Source organism: Bombus vosnesenskii, unplaced genomic scaffold, assembly GCF_011952255.1.
Source record: "Bombus vosnesenskii isolate JDL3184/JDL3185 unplaced genomic scaffold, Bvos_JDL3184-5_v1.1 scf7180000015942, whole genome shotgun sequence".
NCBI classification, from domain to species: Eukaryota; Metazoa; Arthropoda; class Insecta; order Hymenoptera; family Apidae; genus Bombus; species Bombus vosnesenskii.
The window spans coordinates 1-14,739 of NW_022884217.1; the positions used below are offsets into that span (position 1 = coordinate 1).

General features: G+C 43.4%; 1 protein-coding gene and 2 long non-coding RNA genes across 3 annotated transcripts; 2 read left to right on the top strand and 1 right to left on the bottom strand.

The window, feature by feature from the left end:
* Positions 1-766: 766 nt before the first annotated feature.
* On the bottom strand, positions 767-1,447 carry LOC117241460. The gene has a single exon (XM_033507386.1). It carries the CDS (start codon positions 1,445-1,447, stop codon positions 767-769), a length of 681 nt encoding a protein of 226 aa, XP_033363277.1.
* Positions 1,448-7,219: 5,772 nt separating this feature from the next.
* Positions 7,220-7,645, top strand: LOC117241458. The gene is made up of 2 exons (XR_004494999.1): positions 7,220-7,474; positions 7,612-7,645. It is a non-coding gene; the product is annotated as an uncharacterized LOC117241458 (long non-coding RNA).
* Positions 7,646-8,968: 1,323 nt separating this feature from the next.
* On the top strand, positions 8,969-14,404 carry LOC117241459. Its single transcript, XR_004495000.1, has 3 exons — positions 8,969-8,990; positions 9,675-9,760; positions 14,329-14,404. It is a non-coding gene; the product is annotated as an uncharacterized LOC117241459 (long non-coding RNA).
* Positions 14,405-14,739: the final 335 nt, after the last annotated feature.

The window sequence follows — 14,739 nt, forward strand, 5'->3', positions numbered from 1 at the left end:
TTTACCTCTTTAAGTCGATCAGGTGCAAGCCGACGCGGTTTGCTGTAGACTGGTGGACCAGGTGTAGTTTCGATGTGGTGTAGCATACCGTGTCGAATTCTCTCTTTTCCGAAGATCCGTGGGCGGGTGAGGTCCGGGAATTCTGCCAGGAGTTGGTGGTATGGTGATTCGCCGATGACGGTCTTGTCGGCCGCTTCGTCTGTTGTGGCGGTGTATCCCCTTGATGACGTCTGTGTTATCGTATCGATAAGCCTTTTGTTTCGCGGGTCCACGAGCAACCCGTAGTGGCTTAGAAAATCCATACCAATGATGGGTGTTTTGAGGTCGGCTACGGTAAAATACCACTTAAATGCTCTGCGTAGGGACAGGTTGGCCGCGAACAGCTCGTACTCGCTTCTGTTCACGTGTCCGTGTAGCTTGTTGCGCGGGTATACGCAAACATCTGCGCCAGTGTCGATGAGGTAGGAGATCCGCGAGTTCTTGTCCGTTACGAATATGCGGCGAGATGCCAAACCGTCGTCGTTTGCCGCTTTTACGGACGGCTGGTCCGGTTTTCCGAGTTCCATGAGCAAGGGGGTGTGCACTTTCTCGCGCTTTCTCGGAACTGTGTGTGATAGTAACACAGCCCGTCTTGCCGCAGCGTATCGCGAGGGCGCGAACGGCGGCGGGATCGTGTACGCGAGCGTGATTGTACTCGTGCCCTACGGTGTTCATTGCTTCTTTGCTCGGCTACTAGCGCTCGCATCTCGCTCATATGGGCGTCCATTCACGCTACCCGCTCGGTGACCAAGTTGGCGAAGGCTGCCATGGCGTGGCCTATTCCGCTATTCTGGCCAGGTGGGAGGGTTATCGCAGGTAGTCGGCCTGCGCTGGCCGCGACGATCTGCCCTGATTCCAGGGTGGCTTCGTAAATGTTATCGGCAAATTGTATGCGGGAGTCCGGATCGTTGTTCTGTACAGAGGCTAGGATGCTCCGTATGCGCTGTGGAAGTCGACCTTCCCAGGCGGTGAAAATGACATCGTCTGCTAACGAATTGGTGGCTAGGCTTTTGAGATCACGGTAAAACTGAGAGGGCTTCCTGTCCCCCATTTGCTCGTTCTCGATTACCTGTCGGAGTCTCTTGGCGTACGACTCTCCCAATCGCTCGATGAGCTCCTTTTTGACGTACTCGTAACGCTCTGTCGCCGGTGCGGCGTCGAATACGTCTCGAATTAATCTCGCGTGCGACTTGTCGAGATTCGCGATGACGACCTGGTATTTTTCTTGGTCACTAGTGATCCGGGCAGTTTCGAACTGCACTTCCAGCATCTTGAACCACAAGTCGATGTCGTCAGACCAGAACGGTGGCACGCGGAGAAGGGCGCTAATCGAGTCTGCGTTGTCCCCGCCGGCCTTCGTACGTGCGGAGTGGGCGTTATTGGTCATTTCGAACTGATTTAGATTCATTGTGTTACGTTTCACGAGCACTCGGGGATAATCACGTCGGGGTCTCCAATTTGAGGTGGTATGTCGTGATAGGGTTGGAAGGAAAACTCAGATTTCTTGAACGATAAATGTTTATTCACTCTAATGTCAATGAGTATACTTGATGCAGGATTCGCGATTGTATTCGGTTCGCGAATGCGCGGTTATTAGATAGAGCTTGGATAGCTACGATTCGAGATACACTGCGAGTGCGGACAATGATTGCACGAGATGTCGAGAGCTTAGATAATTATTCGGCTCGAACCGTGTAAGTATAACGATCGTGATATACTGCGGTAACTCGCGGTAATAGACAGACATTTTTGTCGCGATGCTGCTGCGGAGGAAGACTCGTTGGGATGTGTCTAAGGATGCGAAGGCATCGGATTCGTTGAGAAAAGCTTTGGTTCGGAAAGTGAGGGAAATGTACGTTAATGTTTATTGGCTAATTCGTGTTGGTCGTTGGAAAAGGATGCTAGCTGCCCTTGAGGGGGTGTTGCTAGCGGGCAGCGTCGTATGTGAGAGATAGCAGATTTCTCGTGTGTCCCCGTGGTAGGTGGTCGACTTCGAGACTGATAAACAAAGACTGTTTGTCTCTTTGGAGGACCTTAGCTAAAATAAATCCTAAGATTTATAGCAGTCCTTAGGCTAGCTGGAAATATTTGGTACGAATGTATCGACATCTGGCAATCATCTTGTCCGCAGGTATAGGGTCTTTTTGTCGTGCGTCAAGCGACGTAAACTGTTGGGAAGTTTACTGTCAAGTGCCGCCACATGTTCAAGGAAAATGTATCTGCAGCCGGTTATAGCGGTATTTACGTTACGGATGATCTATGGGAAGATTCCCACGAACAAACCTTTATGGACTAACCAAATTTATTTTGTTATTAAAAACGATCTACAGAACCGATCGACGACTGGTGTTCAATTTAAAAATTGCTTCTCTATAAAAGCAAGAAATCTAATTTACATCGTGTTCTTCATCTGTCGCCTCCATATACATCCTGGTGGCAATAAAATTCTGAATTTACGAGAAATCCGTATTTCGACTTAAGCTTATCGATGTTACCGACTGGACAAAGCCTTCGAGAGTTTAAATTAACCGATCGACCCTTCGTTGAAAGGACGAGCAAGTGCCAGGAAACTATCGCGGGAACGCTCGTAAAAGCGCGCAATGGTTCGGCGTGGTAACCTAGGAAGAGGAACAGGTGCGACTGAATCGTAACGGTTGTCGTGGCCCCTTTCAAACGATCCGTGGCCACCCTTCAGTTTCGGCGTCATTAACCCTTCCCTTCTTTCTTCCTGGTTCACTTAGAAACGAAGAAAATTCCGGAGGTAGTTTGCTCTTAGCAGCTGCCATTTTTTTTTCTTTGTTTAGTCGACACGAAGCATTTTGGAGAATTTCTGTGATTGCATCGCGAAGGTACAGAGAATAAGAAAAAGCGCTCTTTGTTCGTTGACAACTTTCTGTCAATTAGAAATAAGAGTAAACGGCATAACAGTTTTCTTCTTTGCCACTGTATACGTAATTTTTGTTAGACTTTAACAACTCGTATTTTTCGTGAGCAAATACTGTCGAGTGGTTATACACTGTATATGTGAAGCTTCGTTTTCTTCGCGCGAAATATCCATGTTGTTCTTTCTATACTTGTGTTCATATATCATGACGTTCAGCCTACACGTGCCCGAGAATGTAATGTAACAGATAATTGGGTTGGAGCTGTAAATCTTTCATTTGCAGCATGACGCGAATCTAACAATACTTCTTTCCTTGTTCAGATCATGAATATTTTTGTCGCGTGCAGGTAGAATCATATGTCTAGAGTATCCACGGGTTTCGTGTTTACTTATTTCTTTAACTAACTTCGGTTTTAACCAACTTCCTATTAACCAGCAAATTAATCAAATACTTTCAGAATCAATGACAAGAATATACCGAAAAGTGTCGAAAGAATTTTAAAGGTACAATCATTTTCCTAAAAGTTATCTTGAGACGTATTGTATCGTTAGTCTCATAGAGTTAACCACTTTTCTCTAGAATAATACTCGAACACAGCTGTAGCTCTCTATAAATTTCCTCGATATTCGATTGAATTTCCCGAGATCGTTTCCAATGACGAGATCGCAGCAGTTGTTACGAAGAATATCGGAAGAGCGAAGAACGCGTATGTGTGTCTGATCCATCATTCACGATAGTCTCTACGGTCCATGCGTATGATCCATCATCTGCGTAACCATTTTACAATCCTCACCGTGGAAATGCCGATCCGCGATGCTATTCTCGCGCGCACTCGACCGCTTAAGAGTGTCGTGCAAAATTAAGGTAAAAAGTAAGGAACTTGTTAATTTCCGACAATGAGATAAAGTTCTTTTTATTTTTTACTCAATTTATACAATTTTTTCGTTTCGCGATGATACACTTTCGATACTTGGATTAGTTAAGAATTTTTTTATTAGACTGACTGGATGACTTTGAAGGGAGAATTTATATTCTTCCATTCGTTGGAGTGGGAGAAGGTTTTGTTTATACTTAGTGTAAAATTCGGAGAACGGCTGGAGTGATCGAATGCCACTCAGGCGGCTGAGAACGGATGCTGACCGGACGGTCACACGCGATAAGGCGTTCGGAATTTCGGTTTGTTATATACAGCTGCTCGAATTTCGTCTGTGACAAGAGCATCGTCCAGAGACGTTTCCATCATACACAAATAACTTTGTTTTTCTTCTTGCAGTCGGAAGCGTAGAGAATTCGATGTTTCTGGCTGATCTGTTGTTTTATCATTTGCGCGGCATTTTTTCGCGGTTAGAAGAAAGATGAGATTAATATCTTTGTGGTATTTTGATACTTATCGATCTGCCGATAATGTCGATGCTGGTAGGGGAAAGCGTGGTTGAGAAGAAGCGCGCTTTTTCGATAAATTATGAATTATGGCTAACGGTAATTCACGCAATTTACATAATCTAGGTGGAACAGACGCTTTTCAAGATCGCTTGTCGACTCATTTATGTTTATAATTTTCAGGAGAAGAAAATCTAAACCTTGAATATATTCAATTCGAATATGTACTGTAGCCTAAATTCGGGTCTTTTTTCGACTTTCAACGATATCGATTTTGTCTCGATTGACTTCCTGCCGGTTTACGTGCTTTTATTCTTACTCCTTCTTCTTCTTCCGGTGTCCAATGATTCCTTTGAAAATCGACGCGGTTAGTACCGAAGCGTACGCTTCCGATGCGGAAAGTACGCGATCGAAGCGCGTGGCTTCTGACCGGAAGCGTAGCCTTGCAAACGCGATTAGATTGCATTAGCTACGAGACTGAAATTAAATCTCGAGTCGGAATTGTATTTAATTTTCTTCGGGAAGTTCAATGCCGGAATCGAAAATTAGACGATTGAATAGGGATTCCTAGTTGATTTTAGACGTCCCTCTTCCTGTAACTCCCACCGAACTTGCATTGGGCGTTGTTCGTAGGCTTGTCGTGCGGCAAACCGTTTCGCAAGAGCTTATTTGCATTTCCTCTAACTGCGGTTCGCATAAGACGCGTCAAAGGAATATTGACTACTATCTATTAGGTCGGATTTTTTCACTATTTTCTGCTTCTCGTAGGATTGTAATGTTACAGTACCGGTAACACGAAGCTTGATCTACGGCAAATAATAAAATATCTTTGAGATTAAAAAATATAAAGATTTGAAAATTAGGACATTTGAAAGTTTGTACTTACTCGACTGAATTGCTATTAAGTGACGTTTAAAAATTTTAATCACAAGGTTGAAAGTAATATAGTTAGTAATTCTAACGAACACCTATCCTCAGATAGATTGGTATACACACGCGAGTCGACCGTATTCTCCGGAAATGAAAACAACTACATCCCTGGAACCTGGAACACGTGATTTTCCGCATATCCATTAAAGCAACATCGGTCAGTGACTCGTCTACGGTGCAGTCGCTAGACTCAATTAATGACCACGTTCTGGTCGTAAATATAGAAAAGGCAGCGAGATATTTTAGTTTGTTGGCTAACTGGGCTGAGGTTGGGTCAATGTTTCTGTGGATTTCATTTACCTCTTCCGGCCTCCTTATATTTTCTGAATTCTTACAATTTCCGAGATACCAGTTCATAGCAAATTGATTCTTATTATGGCGTAGGATATAGTAACTCTTATTGGAAAAGGATATTTTAAATCTTATTGTCAAAAATACAGGAAAAGATTTCATTTTAGATGATTATTTCATTAAAAGATTATTATTTTTTTTAACATTTTATTCAAGCGTTTCTTAAGACATTTGTTCAAAGAGATGTCAGGTTATAAAAAATTGAATCAACCTTCCCAAAGCTCCTTAACCTCTTGTTATTTTTGATAAATCAATAGCATTACGCAATATATACCGTGTGATTTCCCTAGACGATCTAGTAGCACTCTTCTTTACAACCTTCTTTCAAAACGAGAAACAAGAAGAGGATTTACCAAATATCATTGTCATCGAAGCGCAGAGACGCTCCGGTGATTCTTATCTCCATTCATCTCTCCGAGTGAAACTATTTGACGTCGCCTTGAATAGGCTCAGACAGTTTTGTCGGGGGTCCGTGTCGTCGACTGTAGCCAGCTCGCACGATCGTGAATGGAAAGACTCGTATAAAATCAAAGGGCCGACAGACTCTTCCTGCTTAGACGAGATCAATGAGATCTCGTTCAATAGAGAAGTTACCTTCTCGACCGCCGGCGCCGTATTACCCTTCAAAGTCACCGGAAAGTCATATAAGCCAACCGATGCAGCCTAACCTTTATCCACAGATAAAATAGGTTTCTCTTATTCCATCTGAATTTCTAAAGAAACCAAGACTTGATTTCAGTCTGGTTAAAAGCTTCGCTCGATTAAAGCTGTTTTTCAAGCAATAACCTACTTTGTGAATTTCATGCACGCGAATCCAAGTATGTATGCGGCAGAAATGAAGCTTTCGTGCATGTCTAATTGTAAATTGATGCGAAACAATGCGCATGCGCCGAAATCCCATCACTTTGCGGACCCACATTGTGCCTTTTATTAAGGCGCCTTGTTTGTTTACTCTTCTCGAGCTAATTCTTCACTATTATTATCTACATTATTTTCACTGGCTAACAACTGGTTGGTCTGCAATTGACTAACCAATACAAATTTTTCGTTACGTGCATATATTCGAAAGAATTCGAAATTAAATTATCATGTATTACGGGCAGTTACGATAGAGTGACACAAAGCAATCTGTGTTTGAATGCCTCCACTCGTGGACAATATCGATATAACCTAAATGCGATAAATCGCGAACGTTTGATTCGACTCATGGGAAATTTACGCGTTTTTGAATCGTCCCGAGTCGCACGCGAAATGCAGGTCAGAGAACCGTCTAATATTTATTGTTGAGATCGTGGGCTTGATCTTAATGGCGCGGCGGCACGCGATTCTTTACCAACTATGCTCCTTAACTCCAGCTCTCGACCTTCTTCCCTATTCAACTAGCTCGAGCAGTGATTGACTCTGCATGCCTGTGATTTTGGCAGGGAATGGTCGAGTTCGTAGTGTGAGTGTTGTTGCGGAGATTCGAGACATTTATTTAACCTCTTTATCATATTCGAGCCTGTGCAATATAACCATATCTTAAATGTAATAAGTTTTATTTTTTATTGCAAAGTTCTTGAAATATATAATGCACACAATAAGAGTATAATATTTTATATATATATATATATATTATATTTAAGAAGTTTGGGATAGTTTAAAGATGAAATAAATTGCTTTTTAAGTTTAATCTCTTACTTTCGACGAAATCAAGTTTCTCTGGAATTTGGTGGAGTTTAAGATTTGATATCGGTGTCGTAGGAGTTATGTGACACTTTAAGGTGGAATAAATCTAGCGAGGAGTTTAAGGTGCGGCAAAGGAGCGTGGAATGTTGCAATAGAAATTTATTGCAGTGTTAGTGCATTGGTAGATTGATCAAATTTACGTGTAGCGTGGGTAACCAATGGTAAATATTTTGCAATGTGTATAATTTCTCAGTAATCTGAGGCTTATAAAATCTATTGACAACTAATGGGAATTGTTGATTTAACAGATCAATTTTAAATTCCTCGTTAATCTAAATTTTTTTAATCCTATTTACAGCTAAACCTTACGACGAAAAATTAACGAAGTGGAATAAAAATGGCATTGTGATTCTTCTCGTCGTGTATTGGTGTCACATCAAATTTAAGAGACAGTTTTACTTGCGGATGCTGCGTGTTACGTTGGTGAAGTCGACGAAAGCGTAAAATAGGAGCTCGTCCGAAATACACTAACGCGGAAGGTTAAATTTAACGCAAAAGGCTGAGAAATTAGTTTAGAACTCGAAGTTTCATTGGTACGACGCTCTTGAAACGCATTCAAAGAGGTCGGCGACCTCGAAAGGGGATGAACGCAACTGTTTCGTGGGAATTTCTTATTGTGGCTTATTTGGATAAAGCTACTTTAAAATCAGCGCTGGATTCGTCTGTATTTTGCCCGGAAATCATAAAATGTTTAGGCCAGGCGACTCCATGTACAGAAAATGTTATGTCCACTTTTTACGTCCGTAGAATTCAACTCTTTACTACTATGCACTTCTTCTCCAAAAAAATATCGCGTTTCAATATTAAAAAAGTTTCAATAATATACTATCCATTAGAAGAATGATAACATGATAACCTTACAAATTATTAGTATTAACAAATTCTTATTGTCGTATAGAAATGCCAACTATTGCTTCGGTAAAACAAACAAAGGAATTTTACAGGTAAATTTTACAAATTACAAGTCATCTTATAACGCAAAATACGACGTGTAAAATTGTCTCAATTTATTAATAGTATTAATAAATTATTATGATAAAAGATGCAGGAATCTTAGCCTCATGAGAAATTAGAGATGAAAATGAGTGGGAAAAGATTAACCACTGGTCCTCCTAAAAAGATGCAGTCCCATGGATGGATGGTTGTGCGAGTATTACAGCAGCGCAAAACCGTTCCCCGAATTCTCATCCCGGACGTCGTACGACCAAAGACAAAAACAACTCACATTCATCGAGGACACAATAGTATTATTCCAGGAAGTGCTAGTTCTTCCTAGATTCCGGTCACAATGTTCTTAACGCCTGGAAATTAGTCTTGACCAGGAAACATCATAACGGCATGTATTTTCTGCCGTGATTGTAAATCTGTTTGGAACATGCGGTTTGTCCGTTAATCTAGGCGCTGTTGTTCAATTGAGTCAATATTATTTGTTGGTAGATTAGTGTGTGCAAGAGCGCTCTATCCATTATTGACCAATTCGAGCACGTATTGGTAAATTTCACACCGGCAATTACGATGAAATCGTTCGTGGTCGCTGGAAATTAGCAGTATCGTTTGCGGTCGTGAGCTGATTGACACTGCGTGAGCGGGGAATTATGTGAAGCAGCTTTGCTTTGTCGTTTCCTGCATTTAATAGGTTTACGGCGGTGGACAAAGTTTGTAAAAAATGAAGACAAGGTAGAAAAAGATTATTTTTCATTTTTTACTATTAGATTATTTTCAAAGTGATCTTTTCAGTGAAATATGATTGACAAAAAATAAGATCTATAATTGAATCATTATAGAAAATAGAATAATATTGATAATAAAGAAATAAAAATCAATTATAGAATAACATATAATAATAATAATAATAATAATAATAATAATAACAATAATGTGGATAGACTTTATGTTTACTTTTATATGTATAATGATACTGTTTGATCCTTGAATTAAAGTTAAGATTAACGTTGCGATTATGATTATCCTTTGTCTGACTAAATATATTTGAAGTATCAATTACAGTAGAATTTTTGAAAGATTCTTGGCTGTTAAACAAATAACTGGTTCCTTTATTGTTAGGGAAGTGATACATTTACACTGTACATGAGAGTGTGTGTGTAAGGGTTAGAGGGCGTCAAGGACTTAGTGGAGACAAAAGACTGTTGCCAGATGTTAGAAGAATCTAGGATAGTCGGTTGGCGACCAGCGTGCGTGCAAGACGTTCTTCAGAGAGTAATATAGATGTATAACTGTTGTGTGGGAAATATAGTCAATAATTTGTATTCCCAAATCCTCGAATTTCCTTAACATTTATATTTCGCTCAATTATCATAGAATCGTGAAACTGACTTTCACTTCAAATTTTGTCTGTTTCAGGAGTAACAAGTACCTGCAAAAATCATCCATCAGCCGGATATGTGCTGTCGGAGGGTTTTTCATTAGCATTCCCGTCTTTCTAACTGGTAAGAACCAATTCCTTCAATGCTGTCAACTTTAACCTTTTGAAAGATACTTGTTACGACCGTTCGCGGAGAGACGCGGTCGCGAGGAAAACGCGTCAGCGAGAGGCGTAACTTCTCGCTACGATTCGGTGAATCGACGCCGCGAAGTAGTCGTTCCCCTGTTTCGTTTAGGATAACAGAGGTGGTTGATTTGAATATGACACAGTAGTAAGTTATATTTCACCGTTTATTCCACAACTTAGAGCGAGGATAGTTACACTGGTGCGTATGTACGAGATGAGTGAGTGACTGAGTGATCTGCGGGTGTGTATACCCGCTCGAAGGATGTTGACCGTTCGAAGGATGCAAAAACAGTACTCTTGGAAGACGATGCTGTCTCGGAGGAGAGCTAAGGATGAGTGTGTCTAGCGCACGGGACCATCGGATTGGTTGGTGCCGATGTTATTTAGGAGAGTGAGGGAATAGGCTTCGTTTTTAATTGGTTAAACGAAGGGCCTTAACCGCCCTCGAGAGAAAGTGGTTAGTGGGAGGAAAGTTGCAGCGTACGTGACAAAAACTGACTTTCCCTTGTTAAGCCGTGGTAGACAATAGTCTCTAGAAATTCCTCCGGACCAGATGTTTGTTTCGTTTGAAGGACCTTTTCTAGGAAATCTATGTGATTTATGGAAGGTCCTTGAAATCATGGAAGATACGCTGCGAATATCCGAAGACATCTGGTTGCCATATTGCCAGCGGTGTGTGGCCTCGGCTAGGTAGTGTTACGTGACGTAACATACTCCCCCCGTTGAGAGGGTACCGATCAAAAGTTCTGTAAAGGTAGAGTTAATTGGAGCTGCCGCCCAACTCCATGTTGATTGTTGATGACCCGTATTCTGCTGGATGAGCTTGGCTTGATGGTAGGACGAGCTGCGTGGCACCTCGATCCAAGGTGCTCCTTGCGGTGTGAACCACAGCCGTCCGGATGATGCTGTCGTCCTCAGGGTGAACCTGGCGATGCGGCTGAAGGCCCGTTGCCTGGATGGCATGTTGTCTCCCTTGTAGTCTAGATCGCCGTCTTCCTCGTCGATGCCGAGCGATTTCCAGGTGAAATTCACGACCCAAGAAGTGTCGTGAATCTTGCTTCTGGAAGTGTCGTTAAACACCTCGGCCCAGGAAGTATCGTCGAAGGGGACGTCGGTGGGGCTTGGTGAAGATTCATCAAGCGCGGTGCGGCGGTTTGAGGTTAATTGGGAGGCTGGACTCCCCCCGATGACCCGCTCGAATCGCATTCTCTTAGGGATGACCCTCGGTGGAGAATGACCGTTGGATGTCGTGACCGCGACTTGCCGTGTGCACGGTAGCGTTCCTTATGATTCCCTCAGCTCCTGAAGTGGTGTTTGGTCGGGTGGATACTCTGCCAACTGGATGCCGGCATGGTAAGGCTGTCCTGAAATCACGCTCCCGTAAATTCGTTAGTGCGTCACTTATTGGGAAGTGACCGGGAATGAGGATAGGGAGATCACTCGGATTGGGTGATACGGGATGGCGAATTTGAAGGGTTGAGAATCTATTGTATCTGCCGGCCGTTGAGAAAACTTGTGCCCCTCTTCTTGGGTTCGTCGGACTGCCATGGGGTCCGAATTTCCAGCAACTCCCTGTTAGCCTTGACGGAGTTGGTGCCGTTGTCTGTGATGATTTTCGCGCAGTATCCTCGCCGGGAGCTGAATCGGCGTGGAGCGGCTAGAAATGCGCAGGTTGTTATTTAATTCTTCCTCGTCTTCGATTGGTGTTTGGGCGATGAGCTTCGGTCGGTGCCTTTGTTCCACGATGCTTGAGATTCATGTGAAGGATGAGATTTTCGGTCTTTTGGAGTCGACTGGGTAGATCTCCGCGAAAATTCGGTTGTGCGTCTCGATCGATGTGTAAAGTGCTGTTGCGATGATCCAGGTGGAGATCGTCCATTAGAGAATCGGTTGTGCGGCGAACGACCGCCCGACGATCGATCTCCAGACGACCGACCGCTCGTTGACCGACCGCTGGAATACCGATCGCTTGAATACCGATCGCTTGAGGCCCGATCGCTTGAAACCCGTGGACTGACCTGAGTGAGCGCTCGGTGTAAATATGTGTGATGGCGTTGCCCGCACATGTGACATAAACCGGATGTGCATTGGGTGAGTGAATGCCCTTTGCCTAAGCAATTTATACAGAGCGATGCCCGTTTTACAACTTCGAGGCGTTTTGTAGCCGATTTGGCCTTAAAAACCTTGCAATATCTGAGTTCGTGAGATCCCTTGCAGGTCGGACACATCCACATCCAATCTGTAATGTGTGTTCGTTCATGCCGTACGTTTTGTCGGTGACGAGTGTGTTGGTGGGTATCCCCCTTTCTCATTGGTGTTGGAGCGTTCGTTTGATCGCCGTTTGTCCTTGTTTGCAAGAAGTCTATTAAGTGCTTGTATGACGGTAATTTCTTGTCGGGTAAGGTGCGTTGCCATTTGCGAATGATGGCTGGGGGTAGCTTCCATGTGAGTAATTTGAGAAGAACGGTGTCGGATGTGATTGGGTCACCGAGGTTCTCTAACGCTTGGATATTTATCTTGACCGTCTCGAGAAAGTCGTCTATGGCTTCGGGTGTCTCCTTAACTATTTTCGGATAGTCGAAAAGTAAGTCTAAGTGGCGCATGCAGATTTGACGGTGGCAGTCGAATTTTTCCTTAAGTACGTCAACGGCGATTGCATAGTTTGACTCGGTGATGGCTAGCGATTGTATACTTCGCGCGGCCCTCCCAGTCAAGGCTGATCGGAGGTGATAGAATTTTTGGACTGGTGTTAGTTGTTCGTTTTGATCTATCGTTGACGAGAAGGAATCGTAAAATGACTGCCAATTTTCGAGGGTACCATCAAATGTGGGTATTCGAATCTCCGGTAGTTTGAGCGAAGCAGACTCGCGACCGGCAGCTGATTCGTCGTTTGTCGATTGTGACGTCGTAGTTAGTCGTAGGTTGCTCAGTTGAGTAGTTAATCGGAGTTCTAGTCTCTCGTACTCGTCGGCTATTTCAAAGCCGCGCGCGGACTCCTCCTCGTCGATGCTTACGATTTCATTTTGAATGGCGCGGAGCTCCGTTTCGTATGTGTCCAGACGAGTTTTGATTTGAATTAGCTCGTTCTCTCGCGGACAGCCGGATTGTTCGATTTCATCCAGTTTTTTCGATAAGCGTGTAAAGTGGCCAATGCAATAACTCCGGCGTCGACGCAAGGCGGTAAGCTCGTTTCCGGTGGCCATTATTTGTTAGATAATTGAGAGTGGATGGTTATAACTTACTTCTGTTGAAGATTGTCCAGTTGCGGCAGGAGGTTGCGTGGTTGCGTTTTAACCACCGAATAATACCTCTTCAAGGGTGACGATCCTTGTCGTTACTGACCTCGCTGGGGGGGTAACGCTTCCGCTGCTGGTTATGTTGGATTCACGTGGCACTGTATCGTAGTGGGTGTCACTGGTATGCGCTTTTCACTTGACGCGTGATGCGGCTTTGAGGATCGAATGATTCGACCGGTTACGTGTCCACACTTATCACTTGTCACTGAATCCGGCTCGAAGGACCAAATGTTACGACCGGATGGGTGACAAAACTATCCACGGCCACTGATAATCCGGCTCGAAGGACCAAATGTTGAATCCGGCTCGAAGGACCAAATGTTACGACCGGATGGGGACAAAACTGTCCACGGCCACTGATGATCCGGCTCGAAGGACCAAATGTTACGACCGGATGGGTGACAAAACTATCCACGGCCACTGATAATCCGGCTCGAAGGACCAAATGTTACGACCGGTCGCGGAGAGACGCGGTCGCGAGGAAAACGCGTCAGCGAGGGGCGTAACTTCTCGCTACGATTCGGTGAATCGACGCCGCGAAGTAGTCGTTCCCCTGTTTCGTTTAGGATAACAGAGGTGGTTGATTTGAATATGACACAGTAGTAAGTTATATTTCACCGTTTATTCCACAACTTATAACGAGGATAGTTACACTGGTGCGTATGTACGAGATGAGTGAGTGACTGAGTGATCTGCGGGTGTGTATACCCGCTCGAAGGATGTTGACCGTTCGAAGGATGCAAAAACAGTACTCTTGGAAGACGATGCTGTCTCGGAGGAGAGCTAAGGATGAGTGTGTCTAGCGCACGGGACCATCGGATTGGTTGGTGCCGATGTTATTTAGGAGAGTGAGGGAATAGGCTTCGTTTTAATTGGTTAAACGAAGGGTCTTAACCGCCCTCGAGAGAAAGTGGTTAGTGGGAGGAAAGTTGCAGCGTACGTGACAAAAACTGACTTTCCCTTGTTAAGCCGTGGTAGACAATAGTCTCTAGAAATTCCTCCGGACCAGATGTTTGTTTCGTTTGAAGGACCTTTTCTAGGAAATCTATGTGATTTATGGAAGGTCCTTGAAATCATGGAAGATACGCTGCGAATATCCGAAGACATCTGGTTGCCATATTGCCAGCGGTGTGTGGCCTCGGCTAGGTAGTGTTACGCGACGTAACAATACTAGTACATAAGTTATACGTTTAATTTTTCTTGAATTCAGGCATGAATCTAAAAGATACTGTGAACTATCTCTGAGTGTATGAAATCAGTTTAGAAATCCAATGGAAATAAAGTTAATTTTACCGCCGAATAGTCATTATTTTTCTTAGAAAAATAAAAATGATCGTCTTTTAGGGAAGTTTTAACAGATTAATTTATAAAGAGCTGAAACAGAATATTCATGTCATGCATGAATACGGCTGGTGGATGGATCGAGATCTAATCTAAAGTTTACGTTGTGTCATGCTCGTTTACACAGCTATCATTCGCTCGATCGATCGTTAAGCTGTTGAACTCGATTCAAGACGGACATTTTGACTCTGTTCAGAAGAAAACTGCGTTTTAATAAATTTGACGGAATAGAAATTATGATAGACTACAACGTTTTTTTAATTATATCATAAAATTTATT